This window comes from Dromaius novaehollandiae, chromosome 7, assembly GCF_036370855.1.
Source record: "Dromaius novaehollandiae isolate bDroNov1 chromosome 7, bDroNov1.hap1, whole genome shotgun sequence".
Classification (NCBI taxonomy): Eukaryota; Metazoa; Chordata; class Aves; order Casuariiformes; family Dromaiidae; genus Dromaius; species Dromaius novaehollandiae.
This window is the reverse complement of record NC_088104.1, coordinates 28,340,993-28,363,812: the sequence shown is the minus strand read 5'-3', so window position 1 is coordinate 28,363,812 and position 22,820 is coordinate 28,340,993. Positions and strand designations below refer to the sequence as shown.

The 22,820-nt window shown below is 40.1% G+C and overlaps 1 protein-coding gene across 2 annotated transcripts in view; it reads left to right on the top strand.

Moving 5' to 3' along the window:
* Positions 1-3,087: 3,087 nt before the first annotated feature.
* The window catches only part of CERKL (ceramide kinase like), a 63,175-nt gene continuing 43,442 nt past the window's right edge, over positions 3,088-22,820 (top strand). For both annotated transcript variants that reach the window (XM_064515035.1, XM_064515034.1), the window contains exon 1: positions 3,088-3,506. In XM_064515035.1, coding sequence (XP_064371105.1) covers positions 3,194-3,506 — 313 coding nt within the window. In that variant the 5' untranslated portion in view covers positions 3,088-3,193. The remainder of the gene's footprint in view (positions 3,507-22,820) is intronic.

Here is a 22,820-nt window from a genome sequence, read left to right as displayed (position 1 = left end):
CCCTGGCTGTCAGGGCCCTGACAGGCCTTAACAGCCCTGAGCAGCCCCAGCTGGAACCCCCACCCACCCCTGCTGTGCCCCAGGGCTGTATTTAAGCTCAGCTGTAGTGGTGCTGGGCTCCAGGCCCTGCTGACTGCTTGCCCCGTCACCTCAGGCCTGTGGGGGCTCCTGGCCATCCCCATCTGCTGTCCCAGCTCAGCTTGGCACTGCTCATCTCACCCGGGTACCGTGGGGTGGGCCTGGCTGGGGGGGCCCTGCCCTGCTGGCGGGGTTTGCTCCCTGCCCCTTGGGGAGTGGCGGGGTGCCTGTACTGCCCCCCTTGCAGGGCAGTCTGTGTGTGGAGGCTTCAGACACTGGTCTGGAGAATGGTTAGGATATTTTACTGCTAGACTGCGCTGCATTTTCTTCCAGTTCAGTGTCATATGATCTGTGAACTGTGATATTAATTAAAAAAAACAAACCTTGAAGCTGATAAACAGAAATCTGATAGCCTTGCATAGAATAGTAGTTTTCCAGGAAAACAAGTATCTGTCTCATAGAAATGGTTGTGATAAGGGAGTATTTGTAAACAGCAGCAAACCTGGAGTGAACAGAATCATATATCCCTGAAATGATTTTTTTCTTATTATATAAGACTTCCTTGATCTTACTGTTTTATGTTTTAATCTACTACATTTTTGTATCTTGACAGTTATTGGTTTAATATTCCCTGCAAGTAACATCAATAAAATGGTATTACAACTTTTACTGACATGAGTTGGAGGGTATTACAAGTCTCCTGGGAACTGTAATAGTCTTTCAACGATGGCACTGATAGTAGTATCATTTTATGGTTCTAAGACAGTTATTAGCTTATCCTTTCCTTTACTTTATGAGAAATAATCTGGTATCAATATAATAAATATGTAGATTGGGCAGGCTAATAAATGGTCTCAGAAACAAATAAAGGCTGTGGTGGTTTGTAAAAAGCATAGAGCCTCAAAGCTGATTCAACCACTTTCTGTTGAATATTGTGCTTTATCTTCTGGTTAATGATTTAACTTTCCTTCTGAATGACATCAGTGAAAACACATTAAAGCTCACTGATGTCAAAGAACTGATACAAACTTAATTGGTTCATCTACTGTTGTAGTCGTCAGAATATTAAATTGCTAAGGCAAGTATGTTTGGCTTATGTTTTTTTTCTGCCTCATCACTCATTTCTCTTTAGGTGAAAATTTTTTTGTAAAAAAACTTTCATATTTTGTACATAATTTCAATTGTTTACACTTTATTTTGTCTGATCATTCTGCAGTCAAGAATAGCTTTCAGCAAAGAGCATCTATAGGACCAAACACTAGCACAACTTAAAACTGTTAATGGACTTTGACTTTAAGGGAGCAGAAGTGTTGTGATCATGCTATGATTCAGAAATGCTGTTTAAACCTACTTTAAGCAGGCCTTTTTCAGTTAGCATATTTTATCCATTTCATGTTAATTTTCTAGGAATATATTTTTAACCCTGTGAAGACTGACAACAATCTTATAACAGCAACAGTTGTCATTAGTGTGAACCTCTCAAGCAGTATGAAAGAGGGGGAAAATTCTCCATAAAAGATAAGTAATTACAAATAGAGTATTTCCACTCTCAGAATGTTTTTCCATTACAATAAACATGATTTTTCCAAAGACAGGGGGTGGTGGGGGAATTTGTCAGAACTACATCTCACTTAAAGCTGAATCAAACTTTAGGCACTTTTGAATTTACATCAAATTATTGTATTTTCAAGTGTGCTCTGAATATCAGAACTCAAAGTAATAAATGGGACTAAGCAACTTGAGTGCTGAAAGGCTGTACCATAGTGACTTTTTAAATTTCTTAAAACTGTCTTCTCAGCTATGCAATTAGCAACTTGGTACAGATTTTTATGGCATGATCAAAGAAGGCCACTTCATGGTCACTAAATAGTGTGTCATTTTGCGGACTTCAGCTGGCTCGATTACAGATGATCAGATTTCCTCATATATCTGTAACATCACAAACATTACTGAAGGCCTTGGATATTTTCACATTTAAGTTTGAATTGAAATTCATTTTACTGCTGATCCATGAAAGGCAATATATTTTTATTACTTTATTTCTTACAGGGATAGAATATGTTTATCTTATAAATACACATGACTAAACTGTTCAGTAATTTTATTGTCTAAAAATGTCTTTTTGACACAGTAATAATTCACCATGGAATTACACAACTCAGGGGTAACCCCCCCCACTGTTTAACGAGTTAAGCCCTTACAGGCTTGGAAGCACCTTATAAATTGGGGTTGATACTGGAGCTCCAATGCAATTGTCAGCAGTGAATTTTACAATAGCAGAGCAAAGCTGGCACATCTGCAGGCAGTGAGCTCGATGAGCTCGATCACCTACAGAGCATGAGCAAAGACGCACGTCTCCCTCCTCTGCTTTGAGCAACGAAGAGGAGGGATGGCCCTGGGCAGCCTTCCCGCTACGTTTTCTGCATGGGCCTGTTTGCGACAGCCTCTGATGTTGTGTGAGTTCACACTGGAGTCTGACTCCAGCTTAAATATTTCTCATAACTGTTATGCTGAGTGCATATCGTAACTGTGACACTTCTGTTTGGGTGTAATACTCAATTTTGCAATAAGAAACTCAGCACAACACATGTTAATACTGAGCCGTAGGCAAAACTTGTGAACTGCTTGACTGTTTTTGTATCAAAGGGCTACTGCGACTCTTGTTGTACCACAGTTTTCTGAAGTTAAATAATATCACCGATGAGGACAGAAAAGCAGAAGTCAAAAAGTTTCTTATAGGACTCGAACAAAACGCAGAAGGTCAGTTTTTAGCGGCTAGGGGCCTCGGGGCAGCGGCAGGCGCTCGGGACACAACCGCCAGGGCCGCCGCCGCCCCTCCGCAGCGGTCGCCGCACAGCCGAGGGCCTCGGGTTGCCCCGGCCCGGGGAGCCGGGAGGCCCCAGGGAGCCGCGCCGCTGCCCCGTCCCAGGCCGGCACCCGCCGCCGGTTGCAGGTGACGCAGCGGGCCCGGCCCCGGGCGCCGTTTCCCGGGCGACCGCCCCCTTCCTTCCCGGGCCGCCCCCGGGGCGGGGCGGGCGCTGCCTTGGCAGCCGCCGGGACGCCGCGCGCGCCGGCCGCAACCCCGCGCGCGGCGGCGGCGGTCTTTGGCGGCGCCATGCTGGGCGCCAGGGGGCCCTTCCTGCGCGCCCGGCCCGAGCGGGCCGTGGGCCCTGCCGCCGGCCGCCCGGGGCCGGCACCCGCCGCGCCCCCCCCCTCCACTCCCCCCCCCTCCTCCTCCTCGGCGGGGCCCGAGGAGCGGCGGCGGCGGCGGCGGCGGGTGGCCCCGCCGGGCAGGGGCGCCGCGGCGGCCGCGGCGGGGGAGGAGCAGCTGCTCAGGGGCATCTTCGAGATCGGCCGGAGGAGCTGCGACGTGGTGCTGAGCGCCCGGCGGCTGCGCTGGAGCCCCATCCTGCCCGAGAGCCCCGCAGGTGGGAGAGGGAAGGGGGCGGGCCGGGCGCGGGGGCGGCTGCTGGCCGCGGCCGGGGAAGGGCAGGGGGTGGCAAGGCCCCATAAAACGGGATTACAGTCAACTAGCTAAAATAGGCGGTTTCTGGCACATCGCTTCCCTCCAAGATTGCGCTGGGGATAAAAAAAAAAGAAACGGTTCGTAACGCCGCGAGTATCTCAGATCTTCCAGCTGCCCCTGGAAGGAGCCTTTACTCCCCTATACGTGATACTGAAAGTACGAAACGTGGAAGACGGTGTTTTTACACCTCCTTAGGCCCCGGCAGAACAGTAAGAGGATTTGAGGCTGTGTCTGCTGCGTCAGCTTCCCTCGCGTTGGTGCCTCTGGCAGCCACCGGAACGGGGCGCGGGAGGGTACGGCCCCCCGAGGGGCGCCGGGGCGCGTGTCCGGCTGCCCTCGCCGCGCGCCGCTGGTGGGGTGCAGCGCTGGGACCTGGCCCCATGGTTTTCCTTCGAGACGCTGTTTTAGTGCTGTTTGTTATCCTTCTTGCTATTAAGGTCAACCTTGGAAGAAAGTTTTAGAAGACTCTGGCTTGGAAACTCTTCCAAGAAGGCAATGTGCTGTGCGAAAATACTGTTTTAAAGGATTTGATCAAGTAAAACAAAATTCTACACACAAATCTTAGAAGTAGAGGAATGTGCCTCAAATTTGTCCGGATCGTCTGCTCCTTCCCCCTGAAAATATGAAAACCTAATCTTACTTTCAAAACTATTTGCATTCTCTTGAAAGTGCCTGTTTACTGCAGTATGGCTTCGTAGTGTTCCTGCCATGGATAAATCAAAGCTGCATTTCAGGAATGCAGAGTTTCCAGACAGCACAACTGCAGTCTGTTATGGCACGGTTAACTTGTCCAGGCCTAAATACTGATTCTATTTTAGTATAGTTTTTGAAGGAACTTGGTATGGCTGAGATTCAGCTGTTAGCCATTAACTCTGTATACAGAGAAATAAGGTTGCTTCCAAATACCTTTTTTGTTATGGTATGTTATGTTATGGTAATATGTTCCTTTTTGAGGTGGTCTGGATGGTGCAGAGCTTCAGGAGTGTTGTGGAAGGCCGAGATTCCAGTGCTGCTGCTGCTCCAGACAAACACTCAGATGTTCAAAGCTGAAATCATTATGTTTCATTTCATGTAACCATGTAGGGATACCAGAGCTATTCAGATCAAACTAATGCAGTGCACGTGCACAACTACTAGCTCTTATCTGCTAAGTAGTATAACCATGTTAATGCAACGTTGTGCTCAGGCATGGATGTCTGCGTTTTGGAAGGACTGTTGAGTTCTGATGAAGTCTGCGCTGACACACATGTGGTCCTTCCCCTTGCAGAGCTAGTAGGAGCATCTAGGTAATGCTGTTATGTAACACTGTAGCCTTTTGGAATTATCTACAGCTCTCTATGTGTGTGATCTGACATGTAATTTATGAACTATTTAGTTTTGTGTGCAATGCTCCAGTTTGCCATTTGACATTTTGGCTACCAAAATATAGTTTGAATTGCCATATCTCATAAACTAGGATCCTTGATTGTGTTTTAATTGTGACCAGTGAAGGCTTTGAAGGTACAGATAGGAGGAATGGATTTCAATACATATTGCTTCATACTTCCAGAGATAGGAATATATTTCTGTTTTTTCTAGGAAAATCCAGCCCCTGGATTGCTACTCTGTGTAAGATCTCTTCATCCGGAGCTTACCCATTCGGACATTGCAAGCTCTTCTGTCTTGGTTTCTGTGAGGCAGCAGGGTATGCTGTGCTTACAGTCGGTCATGCTGCGGATGGCAGAACTTCAGGAAAGTTGTGGAAAGCAGCGCTAACAAATTGATGTCAGTTATATCAGGATTTGGGCTTTTACTGCTCATGTATTGAGATGCCGATACAAAACTGAGTTTTCAGAGACAATGAAGTGCTATGTAATACTGAGCTGTTGAATATTTTGGTTTCTGAGAAGCTCTTAATGTCTGACTCCCTTATTAGTTTAATTAGAAAAGCCAGTGTTGTCTTCTAAGTGCTAGATTTTTTTAAGTCAGTGGCAGTCTATGAGCTTTATTATAGGATTTTCAAACTCTGAGATGTCAAAGTACGTTGAAGATAAAAGTATCGTCCTCTACCAGCACGGATGCCAGCCACTGTGTCATATGTGGCTGTTCCAGGTAGATGTTCCAGGCTGTTCCCTTCCTTGAGAATGAAAACATCTTAAAAAGGAAACTGGTGGGGCGTTTCTGAGACCCATCTGTCCTTCTGGTCATTTTTCACATTGCAAGGAGAATATAAGTCTCCCTAAACAGCATTTGAAAGGTGTATCGAAAATGTGTCCTTCCAAACAATACTCGTGACTCCTTTCTTCAGGGCAGCTTGGCTCTGTGCGCCTCTGCCCATATCTGTAGATGACCTGAGAAGGAGCTGAAACTTCCTCCGCAGAGGGATTGTTGTCATTGCAACACTGGGGATGGCTCCACTGAGAGCCTTGTCTGTTTTTGCTTCTTGCTCAGATACTCTCATCAGGATGGTTGCACCTCTGCAGCTGAAGAGGTCAAATACATATTTTGAAACTTGGATGTTTTTTTTTTCCCAGCTATCTTATAGCCCAGTTGCAATTGCCAGGGAGTACTGAAAGCGTGGGAAGTGTACTGGTGCTAGGAGGAACCACTTCTGCTACTTTCTCATTTTGTTTAACAGCAGTGCAGTGCTTGGGCTGAGCTGTGAATAGGTACAGGAGATGGTCGGTGGCTGTCTGGACATCACTTGTTGCTCTAAGTGAGCCCTGTTGAAGTGTTCTCTGGGCCGATTTGACTCATATGTAGCTGGCTTGGGTAACGGTGTGTGTGGGTAGGTCCTATTCCCCTAGATTTGGCTTAAACACACTTTCTCCAAAGCAAAGCCATCTTAAAATAACTTATCTTAGGCTCTGAAAGGGAACACACACTTTACCAGATGGCCTGAACTTGATGCTAAATATGTTTTGCTTGGACTTCTATGCACTTTTCCTTCCTGCTTTAAGAAAAGATCTTTCTCGTATGGCAGTCGCACGAACCTGGCAAATCAGAGAACTGCCAGGCCGTCCCCTTATTCCCCTCTCTCCTGCCTCCCCCGTAGTTCACCAGAGGTTTTCTGGTCATGCCAAAGTCCTTGTTTGTCTGTCACCTGCAGTTCTAAAGGTCCCACTGTATGGTCTTACATGATAGCTCATATAGTCTTGGCTCTTCCAACTTCTTCTAAGTAGAACTTAAAGCTCCAGCTAAAAGTTCCTAAGTAAATGACATGATCAAAGCTGGGCAAAGCAGGTGTGAACCTGGGTGTGTGCACAGCCCTGTCCCATTGCACTGCTTCTGTGGAGCTTTCTTTTCCCTTGGGCCAGCGTGATTATCAGGCAGACTTCCTTCTTTACTCTCCCTTTTCCTTCTGCCTCCTAGAGATTTTTGTTAACTGTGTTCACTGAGGATTTCCGATGGCTTCCTTTCTTGTTCGCTCCCAAGGTCTCTCAGTAAGTTCTCCGGCAGCCTCTTCTCCCCTCCCCTGTCAAGTAAGCGTGATCCATTATGAATTTTGGGTGCTCTCTATTATGATAAAGCTTCAGGCAGAAGTAGGGCCTGGGCAGATAGCTGAGTGTGGAGCCTGAGGGAGAAGATGTGTCAAGTGGGAAAAGTGGGTAGTAAGATGCCTGGCTTGGCTGCACTCTCAAAAACGCTGCAGTTGGAGCCCAGGTGTGTAGCTCAACTGAGTCAGTTCTTCTCACAGAAGCCAGTGACCCTCTGACATATATCTGGTTGCTTGCTTTTAACAGCGCAGTGGGTGTTGCAATGAAAAGTTGAGCTCAGAGTCAGTAGTTACTGATTTTTTTCCAGCTCCTTTCTATAGGGCTTTTCTACACTATAAAAATAATTACTGAAATCAAAACAACCCCAAAACTTCTCTCTGTACATTAATAATACAGCTCCAAACTGTAGAGCAATTCATTCCTGCATGCTGCTTCAAAAACACAGAAGAGAAAGCTGTCTGAAATATAGATTCGAATATTATGTAAGATTTCTGAGTTCCCAAAAGATAATAAGCATTGATATAAGTGATGGAAACTTTTCCAAGTGATGGAGAAAACAGTCACTTACATTTAAGGACAAATAGAGTGGGATATTTTGTCAGTATGGCTAAAGCTTAAAAGCTAATGAATTGTAGGGGATTAGCAGTAGTGGACATAGGAATCATTTGTATTTTAGAACAGTTTCAGTAGAGATGGCGTTAGTTCACTGTTCTTTATGCTGTCCTTCCAATATGGCTTGCTTTTTGCTGTTTAAAGAAATATCAGAAGTCAAGTCTTCGCTCAGGCTGTCTGCATCTGTGTGGAGTTCACCACAGGATTTCCCAGTTGACAATAATTGCAGTTTCTCAGCAGATTTCTATCAGACAGGAAATGGAACTAGACCGGCATCGACCCAGTGTTTTACTGGTGTGCAGAGTCTGGATCATTCCACAAAACTTCTTTTAAATGTAGTTTTGTGTGTGTGGCATACTTGACTAGAGGGTATATGAAGCTGTTCCCTCAGGTGCCTACTTTGTAGGCTGGACCGAGTATTTGGATAAAAGGCCTCTCAAATAAAACTTGCCTTTTTATAAAAGTAATTGAACATAATATTTTAAATTAATTTACTAACAAGGAAGTAAGATCTCTGGAGCAACTCAGAGCTTAATATACTGTTCAATATATTTTTTTAATGAAGTAAAAAAGATCAATATGTAGCTTAAATATATATAATATCTTCTTGTTATTTGAAATGTACATTTTTATATACGTGTGTATGTAGTTTTAGATAGACCAGTTCTTTAAGTGCCTCAAAAGGAAAAATCACCGAAACAGCAAAACAGTGAAAGAGTTAGCAATAAAGGACTTAGAATTAATTCCGAGTGCGTGGTGGCCTGCTGCCAAGGCTATTTAGGAACAGATGTGGGTGAAATAGATACCAATAGTCTGTTTGGGATCTCTAAAGTAAGACATCTGTCAGTCTATCGGTCAGTAAAAATAATGGAAATGGGAACTGACTGTCACAAAATGTGAATTGTTGAAGTTGTTAGTTGGTCAAATAGAAAGCTTTTGACTTCTGGTGTGTAGCGAATATAATTTCTCCAAGTGACTTATCTATTGTCCAGCTAGAAAAGAAAAACTATTTTTTTAAGGAAGGGCTATAAAAATAAATAATTTGAAGTGTAACTAAGTGTGATATGTATGTATCACATTCAATTTACAGCTTAAAGCTATATATTAATAAAGAAATTATGCAAAGTTAAACAATCCCATGGTCTTTAAGCTTGTAAGAAACTCTTAAATCTTTTTCAGTGAAGTCCATAAAATATTGCATGTCTTTTATCTAAATGCTTCATGAAACTGCTAAAGATTTTATTGATTTACATCTTTCTGAAGAAATTAAATATGTTTAAGGTAAAGAAACGCACAAGAATTTGTTCTTTGTTTCAGGTTACTTTTAGACCTTTCTTGTTTCTGTGCATCTTGCCCCCCCTCCCACCTCTGCTCCCCATCAGTCTGGGAGAGTTCATAGCTGGGTGTTTGTGGGAAAGTTTATGTTGGTTTGTGCTTTCTGTTGTTTTTCCTGTATTTTACATGCTTATGTACCTCTCTGCATACTTTGAAAGGAACGGACATATACTGGGTGTCTAACAGTGGTTTTTGTATATACTTTAATTCTCTACAGAGAGAGGGAAAGAGAGCAGATATTAAAACATTCGTTCGAGAAAATAAGTTTCTTTGCTAGATCTTGGAAACTGTACGTGTGTGTGTTTGCGATTGCACGTGTGTCAACTTCATGTGCCTGTTCCTATACATTGAACTTGAATTCTGGCACTGCTTGAGTTTCAGATAATAGGATTCTGGTGTTGTTTAGCTTTCAGACAAAGTAATAACTCTTAAGATCTTTCTTAATGCAAGAGTGCTTCTATTGTTGATACTGTGGTTTTATTATCTTAAAACTCTTATTGGCCGTAAAAACACAAAGTTTAGGTTAGCCTAAAGGTTCCCCCCGCCCCCTTCTGTTCCATAACTTTAGTTTATGGACTAATTGTTAACTCTTTTTTTTTCTTTTCCTATGCTTTCTGTGCAACAGAGTGTGAGGTTTATGTATCAACAGAATTTTTAATGTACACTTTTGGATTCTTTCCGTCATGATATGTTAGCAAGATGACTAATCTTTGTCCATGCTGGTGGTGTAGGGCTAAAAGTCTGTTGTTCCTTGTAAATTAATATTCCTCAGAAGTCATTAAACAGCAGTATGCAGTCAGATCCCGGGTCTAAGCACTGCTCTTGCATATCAGTCAGTGAGTTGTTCTGTTCTGCAGCTTCGTGAAACATTTTGTCCCACTCTCTTATATTCTAGATAATGCTGTGATCTTTTCTTAGTTGTCATTTTACCATATCATTCCCCAGTTTGTGTCCCTTTACTGTGCAGCTTTACATCTTTTCTGTTATAACAGATGTAAGCAGCTTATCTTGACTTTCAGGTGTAGTTTCCTTATTTTACCCCCATTGCCAATTCTGCCATCAGGCCGCTCAGGTTTGCCTGCAGTACCAGCCGCTCTCTCCCGCGTGCGCGGAAAGCGCGTTCATTCTTCCAGGTAGTCCCGCGCATTTACAAGGAGTGCTCTGCAAACTTCCAAGAAGCTGTGTTATTCTTGACATACTGCCCTACATCTATTTTTTTTTTTTTTTTTAAAGTAATGTCTACAGGAAACAAAGCCAAAATCTGATTAATATTTTGTTTGCTCAAAGTCTGAGACTGCTGCCTGCATTTACGGTCTCTCTGTCTGCCACTGTTTCTTGCCTTGGACTGTTTGTGGTTACATGGTACCTTGCGTGAGATAGTGGTGGGGGTGTCAGGATGCCTAATGGATGCTTCTCTTACGGCAAATCCCTGTAAGTTTGCCTCCGGAGCTGGAGCTGTTCCTGACAACAAATGGGGTAGAATTGAGAATATGATGTTCTGGTGTATTTTCTTTTTATTTTGTTTCTTGACAAAAACATGCTGAGATTAATACATTTCTGTCTCTATCTTACTGTTACAAAACCAAAATAAAAAGAAAGTAGGAAAGTCTGTCATCTGCTCTTGTTAGAGTCAAAGTAAACAAAACTTCAAAAAACAATTTTCCTCTCATTCTAGACATGCCTTATTGTTAACTGTATATATTACAAGAGCAGCAGGTAACTAATAGCTGTTGCTTTTGTGCCGAAAAACAAACAACAAATAATTACTAGACAGAAGAAATCCTTCTTTGTTTTGTTTCATTTATGTATATCCAACTATATTATGCGCTGTCTTTAGAAGCAAGGTTTTATTTCAGTGTGTGCAGTACTTTAAAAATATTTTAATCCTTTTTAAAAAATTTACAAAAAAGCCTAAATAGCTGAAAAGGTGAGATTCATAAACCTGAAGAATTGCATATTCTTTGTGTACCTTAACATTGTCGGATCAGGTAACTGCTGTCCTCCCTTTAAGGAAATCAGCGGTCCTGGTTTCTACAACGTATGTTGTAACAGTATGTGCAGACAAAAAGCCATAATGTGTTGAGTATCTGATACGTCTATTACCATATTGCCATAAGGAGCGGCTATTATTTTAGACACCAACTGATTTCATGATAGTGTTGGATTTCTTTCACATATGCTTATGTTTTCGTACAGATGATCCTTTACGAACATCTGCTAGTTTTGTGGTGGTATCTGCTGTTCCTTTTAAAATTTGACCTTTTTGTCAATTACTGCTGGGGTTCCTCTGCAATTACATTATACTGGGATCTTTTTCTAAATTGATTCCTGTGTCATAGACATTAACTGTCAGTTTTTTGAGTTAATTGGATTTTGCCATGCTCTGACGTACTAAGGAGTTGAGTGCAACTGTAAAGTTGATGAGTTAACCTTTATATATATATATATATATATATATGTGTGTGTGTGTGTATATATATATATACACACATACACATATAAAAAAAAAATGTATTTTACACTACCAATTTGAAATAAGTGACTGGAACCTCCCTTTTTCAACTGCGTAGGAGTCACAAAAATACTTTTGTGTGTAGACTCAGAAGTTTGAGAGATACCAGCTTTAAGCCTATTGCTGTTTCACTAGGGAAGAGGTTTTGGAAGTCCCCTCTGGCAGTTCAGGACCCCTTCCCCTTTTATTTGAAACCAAAAACTCCCCTCTCCCAGTTTAGGAGCATGTCTGCAAGGGTAGCGGACTATATGCAATTGCAAGTACAGTCAAAATTGAGTTGCGCATGTGACACTGCGACTGGAGGGAAGTCAGGAGCCTGTCAACGCAGCAGCCAAAAATGCGTTGTTAGCAGGTTGGAAACTGCTGCTCTTGTATGAGTAACTGTGCTGCATTACCACCGCTCATTCACGGTGGAATGCTGTACATGTAGATGTTGTCCGAATACCTGGATTTTACTTAGATTATGATTAGGAGCTGAAGACATCAGTATTGCCTGTCTCCTACATTGCGTGGGACTTGAAATTTTACTATCCAAGTGTTTGCTGTGGACCCCCGCAGGAAAGGTAGTGTGATTTTTTTTCATTATTTGGAAAAGAGGTTGATTATTTTGTTTCAAAGGTACAACATACATATGTATGAAGATAGTTGTTACTTTCACATAATACTGCTCACAGTTTTAAATGTGTATTTAGGTATGCATAAGACTTGGTATCCTCTTGTTTAATATTTTGAAAAATAACTAGGCTTCTGATATTTCTTTGGCTTTATTTATTCATATGCATTGCCATCTAGTTATGCCTTTTTAATGACAACTGTCTTAATTCCAAAAGTGTTCATGAAGTTAAAAGTAACCGACTTCATGTTTATACTTTTCAGTGACAATGCTACTTAAAGGAAAAAAACACTACATAACTCATCTAAAGTGTTTGTCTTTTTTTTTTTTTTGATTGAACCTAAATTTCTTTATGAACACTGATTTTGTATTCTTTTGTCAAAGTATGCAGATTAAAATGCACTGCTTCTACCGAAAGAGAACGCTTTTCTTCCTGTAATGGCTCAAGATAACTGCTCTCCTGTTGCGTTTCCTGGTGGAGTGATCAGAAAAGGTAGCAAGTCTAGTAGAGCAACAAGAAGCATCTTGCACAGCTGGACGTTTGGCAGTACTGGAATTAGCAGTTCTTTTTGGAGAAGAATCAATGAGTTTTGTTTCATGTGACACCCCAATCCCTGTTATTTAGTTACTGTTGTCAACAGTGGCTCATTTATGGTGTAGAACAGCATTAGCTATGCTTATTTTTTGGGAATGGGTTTGGTGCCCGGAGACGAACACAGTTGTTTGAAGTCTTGAGCTCTGTTTGAATCTTTATCGTGACAGTAACTGGGAGTGTTTAAAACTGTTTATGTAGGGGTTGGCAGGGTGCCTCTGTTTTTTATTCCTGCCCCAGGTTTTCAGTTTGTTCCTTTTTAAGATTGAAGAATATCCTCAATTTACTCTACTGTGGGCACATGTCGTCCCCTCATGTTCTCCCGTGCTCCCCCCGACTAAGGTAGAATTTGGTAGAATTTGGATCTTTACTCTTCTGATTGAATAAACTGCATGCTATGGATTTAAAGCAAGAAAGGTAAAGCCATGACCTTATACTTACTGTATTTCTGAACCTCTGTTGAAACATTTTTGCCATTGTCTTTCTGGAAGGAAACTGTCTTCTGGCATGCACTGGGAGAGATGGGTGTTGCAGCTATAGGAGGCACGTTCTGGCTCTTAAGCATGTACGTGTGCTCAACTCAAAGCAGTTTTCTAAATCAATGCTGACATTACCAAGAATAAATAATGTGATTCGTATGTTGCTGTGGAAGAGAATTCTAACTGTAAAAAGATTGTCTTGAGCCACGCTGGGTTTTTTTACTCCATCCTTTAAACTATTTGTCAAGGTAGTTTGTTTTCATTAGAGAATTAGATGTTGGAGTTGAAGTAGCTTATAAGGAGATATCACGACCCACAGCTAAAACCCATCTCTTGGAGATGAGCTCTCATGTGTGTACACGTCTGTAGCATGAATATGCTGTAATATTTAAACATGCTGAGAACACAGCAAGAATAAAGTGGCCCACAGAATTCTTCTGCGTGATTTTTGGAGGAGCAGCTTGCAGGCGAATTGCAATGACATTTGCAAATTACATTTGTCATCCTAGCTGAATATTGCTAAATGTTTCAGTGTAGTGTGTGCTGCAGATGGCACATATTGAATGTTATTTACAAATGTTAGAGATTAAAGATAACAAGAACAGAACTTATCTTGAGCTCTGCGTGTATCTACCTACAAGAACATGGCTCTACTTTGAGATTGAAATAATGAATACGTAAGCCCTCAAGTTGCAAAACCATCAGAATGCTTCAAGCTATACTTAATCTGAAGATTTTTTAATATGATTGTAAGCCAGAGCATTTAGAATGATTATATGGCAGAGTATTTAGTTTTTGCAAAACCAGAATCAGAAACCAGAATGGATCAAAGAAATTATTCAATTGATCCCCAAATAACTTGTGTACATATTAAAAATTCTGTTCCAGGCCCATCATTGGCCTTTTTATAAGGAAGCATTAGTTTTCCTTTCTAATAGTATGAAGCTCCTGTTTTCTCTGCCAGTGGCAACAGACAGAAATTTGAGAAATACGTTTGTTAAAATGAAATAAATAATGAGAAAAGGCTTTGAAGAATTCTAGATCTGAATTTTCGTGTGACCCTTGATGTATCTATCCCTTTTGTAAGGGACTGGATGGAAAAAAAAATTGTACTGATGGTAAAGATCTGGCACAACTTCCCCCTTCCCTGGCTTCTTGTTTAGTAGTAGGGGTAAGAATATGTTAAATGTCTGTTTTAAAAACTAGCAAAAACACTATAGTAACTTTGTTTGCCACATAGTTCTCTAATCTAGCTGTGGCTGTTTCTTCCCTGTGTGTTACAATTTTAAATGAGCAGCCAATTCATGAGCAGAGTTCAGTGCATCGCTCTGAATTTCCTGGCTTTTGTCTATTCAGGCTACACGAGATGCTTCACTTTGATGCTTTTCAGTACCGAGTTGTTGCTGTTGTCAGTTTATTTGTACTGTGACCATATATCTCTTCTGTCAGTTCATATACTTAAGTGAATGCAGGGAAGTATGCTTTGCAAAGCTCAGAAAATGCAAAGCAACAGATGTTGTGCACTGCACAATTATTCGTATCCTGGAAACAAATCTTTGCACAGTGCACATGGAGTATTGGAAAAACAAAATTGGACATACAAATGATCAAGTTAAGAGTAACTGCAATAAGTACCTACAACTAAATTTGCTGCTGTTTGGCAGATACTGTTCTGAGTCTGAGTGTTTAAAAAATGGTTACTGTTTTTATTAAAAAAATATTTGACATATTTAAAGATAAAGTTGTAGGAAAATGGCTTTTTGAGAGTGCTTATGTTATTAACTTATATGACAATTTTTGTAAATAAATTGCTGAAAATAAATAGGAAAAAAAATCGCATGCTAACTTAGTGATATTTTGTGTGAAAACAGCACATTTTTGCCTGTTGTGTTGATGGTCGTGAAGGTGGTTTGAGAGGCGCTTGCTCTAGGTGTGCTGCAGGGCCTTCCAGCACATCCCCGCACGTCCTCCCCCTCCAGAAGGGCACCCGAGGAGCGGCCACTTGGAGGGAGTTAGTAGTGTTTTTATAAAATGGGGGGGGGAGCTTTTGAATATTAGAAAGATGGCAAAAATGTGAAATGGTAATGATTTTTGGTCACATTTTTGGTCACTTTACTGCAACAAAGTCATTAAACCAGGCTGCGATTAAGCTAAGATCCTCCAGATCTTTTTTCAGTTCCGTAGATCTTTTGTGATGGAGGAGCAGTAATAGCTACGGTTGCTCCGGAGAGCCGTGCTTAACAAAAGAAAAGAGTATTTGCTAACTGTTTGTATTTATTTTACTGTAGTACAAACAAAAATGAAATAAAAAGCCTTTTTATTTTCATTTACATTTGTTGAGGCCTTTTAATTTTCATTTACATTTGTTGAGGAGTTAATTATTTAAAATATGGTGGAAACAAACAGGTGTTGTTTTTGGAAATTTGGTGCCTAGGTCTTGCTTGTTTTACAGAAACTGTTTGTGGAAAGTACACAGAAATTTAGTACTGAACTTACCATATGATTTATGCATATAGTTGCTTGTTGTTTGTCTTGCTTGAAGAAGCTGCTGTGTTTTTTGTTTTGTTTTTTTTTGCATATGCCAGTATAAAAGTTCCACATTAGCAATATTCATTTGCATGCAGGAGCAGACTTGAAAATGAGCTTGTAATAAAAAGACAGCTATTGTTAAATATCTTTTATCTTTGTTTTATATTTCTAATGTGTTTTCTTTGTGTCTGTTTCATGGACTGAAGTTGCCTGAATAGTTCATAGTGCCTTTGGTATTAACAGCATGGTCTGAAAGGAGTCTGAAAGAGAGAAAAGCTGGCAAGGAATGTAGATGGAAAGACAGAAATGCTGAATTGATATGTTTGGTTAAAATAGAAACAGTTAAAGACTGTTGGTTCTATCCTACAAGAAGACTTCAGAGATGTCCATTTTACAGATTTGACTGGGCAATGGGACAGTGTATCAAGAGTTGACGCACTTAGCATAATGTAATGTATCAATCTTTTTTCTTTATTTAAATGCCATCTGCTTGAGATCAACATCAGGAACTATAGCTAGACCTTTCCTTACATACATGAATATAGACTGCTTATGTAGAAAATATCATGTATCACTTAAATAGTTGTTAGGATTATTATGCTAAGAATTATTAGGAAATAAATGGAGAAAAAAAGCAGATAACTATCGGTTTATAGAGCATACAGATGTTCAACCACATCTTGAATGCTACGTGCAGTTCTGGCCTTCTCAATAAAGCTGTTGTAGACCTGGAGAAAGCTTGGAGCGCGACGGCGCAGGTGTGGAGCGGCTCCTGCGTGGGAGTGCCTGCCCAGGGTTACGCTTCCCGGGCTGCAAGAGCAGCCGAGGAGGGGACGGACTCAAGACCTGGAGACAGCACGTGGCAATTGCTTTCTCTCTCTTCCAAAATAAGAAGTGAAGGGCATCAAATGAAGCTAGAAGTAACTAGGCTCAAAACAAAAGGAATACTAATGCAATGAAGAACAGAACTGTGAAACTTCTTTCCAAAGGATATTGTGAATGCTAAAAGTTTTTGTGAATCCAGCTGGAAACTGAAGGCCTCATTTGAGGGCTGTTAAATACATAGAAATCACAGTTGGTTCAGGATGTCCCAAATGAAAACAGGTGGAGCCGGAAAAGTATTAGGAGGAAATATTACAAATGCTTGCTTTGTTCCTGGTCTTCTCTTAGCAGATCCTTATGATGACTGTTTAACACATGACACTGAGCTGGATGACTTTTTGCTCTGACCCAGTATTGCTAGTTTAAAGTACCAGAAACCAGTTAAATTATGTTTTATATTTTACATAAAACCACGCACATTACTAGTCTGCAACTCTGCCTATATCTGCACTATTAAGAACATTTTTCTTTAGTAAAATTTGAACTTCAGCGTTTGCCTAGCCTACCATTTGCACCGTACTTGGCCATAATGGGGGCTTTTCTTCTGCATCAGCTGCCTCAGAATCTGAGCTTTTCCATCCTTACTAATGACTACCTGGTCTATTTTAAAAGAGGGGTGTGAGGAAGCAACATTGTGAACGTTGCTCTGAACACCGCAAGAAAAGCTTCCTCAGGTTTTTGAATGTTTCCCCAATTCAGCGTTAATTGTTTCATGACTCGTCATTCAATATTTGTATATTTTCAGTTGTAGATGTTTCCCTCTTGCTTGCTTCTTCCTGAGTTCAACCTACTTCTTACTGAGTTGTGCAACAATTTTGATGACTTCCCTGTAAAAAGAACTCTAAGAAACTCATCATTTGGCTTTGTTGGCGATGGAAGTAAGCTTCCTGAAAAGAGGACAGGTGTGAATTATACTACTTATATTGCCTAGGATCATGTCAAAGGCATAATTATTTCAGTTTTCTTAATCTCATGTTGTAGAGTATCTTGATTTAAATAGTGGAGGTAGCTAGCTAACCTCTTTCTGAAGTAATGCAACGTATGAAGGAATAACTACGTAGATTAACTAAGCTGCTGCTGAATCCAGTCTGATTTTTTTTAAAAAAAAAAAAGCAAAAAAAAAAAAAAAAGCTTGTCAAACTTAGATGGAGTTTGATATATGCCCATGGGTTAATGTTCTTTTAAGGAAAAAACTTATTTTTAATGATGTATTTTAATGTCTATTTTATGTCTAACAAATTCTCAGGTTAATTTTATAAGAATTACAATACAGTAGCATAATCTATAGGAATTCTGTATTTCTTTGCTGTAAGCGCCTTGGAAATATTGCTCATATATGTTTATATAAAAGAATTGAGAATTCTTCCTTGTGGAGAAAGGAAGCTGGATTTCAAAAAAGAATAGCTAAGCTCATATAGGATATAGGAGTTTGAAATCATTGCATACCATTCCAGGAGAGTAATTAGTTTCTTCAACCTTTATTTAGGTTTAAGAAAAAGTGTAACTTCAATATGCTTAGCTATTATACTTCTATAACTCTCTTTCAGAAAATATTTTTGATGTCCACAGGGTAAAAGAAAACCCTTAAGATAGAAAGTATCCATTTGTTATGTCAACAGCTTGAAGATGTGTGCAAAGGTATCTAGAGAAATGAATTCTAGGACACAGGTGATAACTTTCTTGCACTGGATTACTTTAAGGCTAAATCAAAGATTGTTACCGAGTTTTCGACACATGCAGCTGGGTGTCTGTTCAATTTATTTCTCAATTTAGCATGGGAAGTTTAATAGGGAAGATTTGGATAGAATGAATAGTAATAGTAACACATGGACTGTGCAAAAGCCTGTGGGAGTCTATCTGAAGATACACCTGTTAGTTGCTCCGTGGGTACTTCAGGTATGAATCCATCTCTGATCCTGCGATTGCACGGAGGCTCTTTATGCCTGTGAGTAAAATTCTTGAGATCCACAAGTGAGATGTTTACTTCAGCCTCATGGTGGTAGTCTGTGTGTGTGTGTGTGTCCGTTGGATGTAATGCTAGCTTTTAAAAGCTTGTGGATTTAAAATTTCTTATGTATTATCACAAACTTGAAATTTATGCGTATTGTCTGGAACATACTTCTCCAACAGTGAAAACTTTTTATTTTTTTGGCTCTAGATCATTAGTCTTTCCATTTGATTCTGGTACTTCTTGATATTCTTTATGCTGCTTCATCATCCTGGCTGTGTCTGGACAGTCCTCTGTATGGTGTTGCTGTTCTCCCCAAATATATTTCTGTTTGTTGATGGAACATTTCTCCGTCTTGTTCCTTCTCTCAGGAGGGGGAAAACAGCTTGAATGTCTCAGATGGTAATCATTTATTTTGCCCGAGGAACTCGATCAGGAGCTTTGCTTTGGGAACCAACCTAGCCTTCAGGTTTTCATGAACATATTCTGCACTTTGCTACCATTCACTGTCACCTTGAAAGACTGCAATTAGTAATAGATAGCTAAATGGGGTATGTAGCTACAGTACTAGAGTTAAGAGGAGTAGACACAAAATGTCAAGCAACTTGCTCAAGAAAGATGGAAGATTTCTTGTGTGAGATTATTAGTATATACAAGGATGCAAAGCATAAATCATGGAGTTTTTTTTTTTTAAAAAAACAGTTGATATGCCTGTTAAAAAATGCATAGGTTTCTGTGTATGACTAGGTATAGTAATGTAGTTTGGTGTAAAAGTGGAATTCATTTTTATACTGATGGTTAATTTTGAATTTCGTGGTACATTATGATAAGTGGCATAATTTAATGCTACATGAATATAATTTTAGCATTTTCTGGTTTCTGCATATTATTTTAAATTGCATTAACTTATTTTACTTAGTGGTGGTTATGTAAATCTAAAAGACTGAGATTTTCAGTTTTTTGAGAAAGTCTTGTGGTAAGTTCAAAAATGTGCCTTTAAATTACTTATTACCTATTATTATTACTCCTAAACTGTAAAAAAAATAAAATATTGAACCAACTCAAAGTACCTGCCTTCCCCAGTTATTTTTGTGTAGTTTGATTTCCAAAATAGCGTGTTAATTCTTTCTTAAGAAAAATTGTCTAATCAGATATACCTCAAAATAATTCTTTTCATTAAAGCATTTTGTAGAGCTGTTGATATTATTTTGGCAGTATTGTATGCACAGGCTTTGAAATTTAAGTTAGTGGAGAGAAATTTATTATTTAGAGTTTTATTTCAGCTATTGTATTGCAGTGTGTATTCAATAGTTGTACTGCTAAATGAAGTAAGCATCTACTTAGCTTGCTGCACAGCTATATGGGCACAGGTGGACATCTTGGTAGCAAGCACCATGCAGTGAAACACATGGCACTACACAACATGGGGCAAAGAGCACACGGTTTGAATTAGAAGTCATTTTATGGGTACCTTGTAAATTTGTACTTGTTCATATGTGGACTGTGATTTTTAAAAAGGGTGTGCATGTTTTTATATTGAACATTGGTGATACTATACATCACTCTAATGTAGTTGTCCTCCCTTTGTGGAGAGAGGTAGCTTAGTGTAAGCCTGTTTACGTTAATAGTTTAAAACTTTATAACTGCCTTTCATCTATATTTATAGTAACATTGGCACCCTGTGTACAGAAGATACAATCAGTGCTGAAAGGAAACTTGCATCCATCTGGAAGCAATAAACTTTTCTAAAAGACTGCACAGTGTTACTTAATCCTGTGATTTCTTACTGTGAGTGAAATTAAGGTTTGGTTCAGTTGTGTCACATCACATTGGTATCAAATTTTTTGTAAAAGCTTTGTCATAGTGTTAAGCTACAAACAAAATTTTAAAATTGATCAAAGTCTGAGGATGTAATTTTCTCAGTTGCAGGATTATGCATCACTGTAAATGTAGTCAATTGTATATCATAATAAAGGAAAGCTCCTAAAGTACTTGCATTTTGTAAGCCTTCTATTTATATGAAAGACTACATTGTATGCCAGTCAACTAAGTATACCTTAAATTTTGCTTTGTGTTCTAAGTAACTTGTAATTATTTATTTGTACTACACGTTTCATGAAGTATAAACTATTAGTAGGCTAAAAATATTTTACAAAGCTTATTAGAAAAATATGAACAGCATTCTTAAGAATAAGTGGAAAAAACATGTATATCATAAAGATCATGTAACAAAAATCTGTTTTGTTGTTGTTGTTTTTTAAAGTTTGCTAAAGGTGTGGTATAGATGGATAAAATGGGATTCATTCATCGCTGCAGGCAAAATGGTGTAGTGTTCCTATGGGGCAGCTGTGCTGCAGCATGTTGGGGCACGGAGGGCTTGGGGTTTGTCGGATGATTTTGAGGGCGCGTGTTTAGAATGGGAAATGTCTGTCTTTTTTTTTCCTGCAGAGAAGGTTGTCTTGAAAGCCTTTTCCAGAACAGGCCAACATTTTGATGGGGCGTGTTGAATTCCCCAAATAGGGTATTTAGTGGTATAGATGGTAGATGGTTTGTAAATCTGCATTTGTGGCTGAAGTGGATCTCTTGCCTATAAGAGCCCAAGTCAGAACTAATTGTTAACTTGAGGTGATCCAATGCAGGGATGTCATGTGGCCATGGGGGGATGATTTTGATTTCTTTTCTCCCATTTACTTTTGTCATTTGAGAAAATAATGTTGTGATTGTGACACAAATTAGCAGCTACAAAACCATGTTTATGTGTAACAGTTTTCATAGGAATATAAAATTAAGCTCATGTTTCCCTTCTGGGGATTCTTTAGTATCTTTCAGCTGTTCTAGCCTATTGTATTAAATCACATAAGGCCTTAAATCCCAGTCTTCTGTTTTATTTCCTAAATCTCCTTCTCTCTCTCTTTCTCTTTTAATTTTATTATGTAATGGTGGTATTATTGGTCTGTGGAAAACCAGTCATTGTAGTTGGTGCCTGTGGTTTCAGGCACTTGACAAAATGACCAAAATCACTGATGGATGTTACGCTGACAACTCCTTTCATTTATTGCATGAAAAGCCCAAAAGTTTCAGGCACTTAATAAAAGGTTTGCTGATACTTTTCTAATCATATGATGAAACTAGGCAGTATGTGGGCCATGCTACAAGTCCAAAATATAGCACTTTCTATGGTAAATACATCTTCAATGAATTCTTACTTCCCGTGATGTTAATGACAAGGTGTAACTATTAAAAAGCAAAATCTTTAGTGCATGCACTCCCTCAAACCATTCAGACTCTGAATTGTTCACTGTCTACTTAGTTTCCTCTTGGATAACATTGTTCTAAACAGTATTATTCATAGTAGATCTTCTCATTAGGGAGGTCATTTTTCATTTAGTCATCTCGCTCAAATTCTTTGTTAGAGAATGAAGGGGAAATTTTGCTCCCTTCCTTAAGGTGGAGTTTCTTGTCTGGACCAGTGTTAGGCCTTGTGTTAAGACTTAGTCATGCTTTTCTGAGGAGGTAGTTCTTCAAGAAGTTACTGAGCTGCTTTGCAAACTCCATCAGCTTCGGTATGTTTCTTAGACAAAGTTCTGCAGTTGACCTGTAATTCATAAGCAACAGGGTATTTCACTGCTCAAAAACAGATGGAACAAGTCATTAATGAAAGCTTCAGGGTTAGATGTCTAGATGAGCTTCACCCTGAGAAGAAATGTCTTGCCCTCTCTCTGCCAGGCATCACCCGGAGGCAGAGAGTTGGGTGGAATCCCGAGTCCTGGGACCCATTTGCGCTCTCAAGGGAAGTCTGCGCGTCTGGCTCCTGTCCACGTGGCGTCACTCCCAGCAAGGAAGACTGCGCCAAGCTGAACTGTATAAGCTCTGCCCTTACAGCATGGCATTAATTGAACAGTCACTTGATTTAGCCTCATCTTTCTTTCCATTTCAACCAGAACTAGGCAGTTTGGTGGTTGTTTTTTGTCAGGAATTTGCTTATTGCCATTCTATTACAGGTATAGTGACACTTGCCCGTATTTTAAATCTCTGAGGATGCTCCAACCCAGGACTTAAAGGACTAAGCTTAAACGTTCCCCTCAGTTGCTGTGGTGAGGTGATACTGGGCATGCACACATACGCAACAGCCACCTAGGTTTGATGAGGATATTCAGAAGGACAAGGTTTAGTTTTGAAAGCTCTGGTGGAACAGAGATTGGAGTCAACTGGGCAAGGAGTTCTGGGGGAAAGAGTAA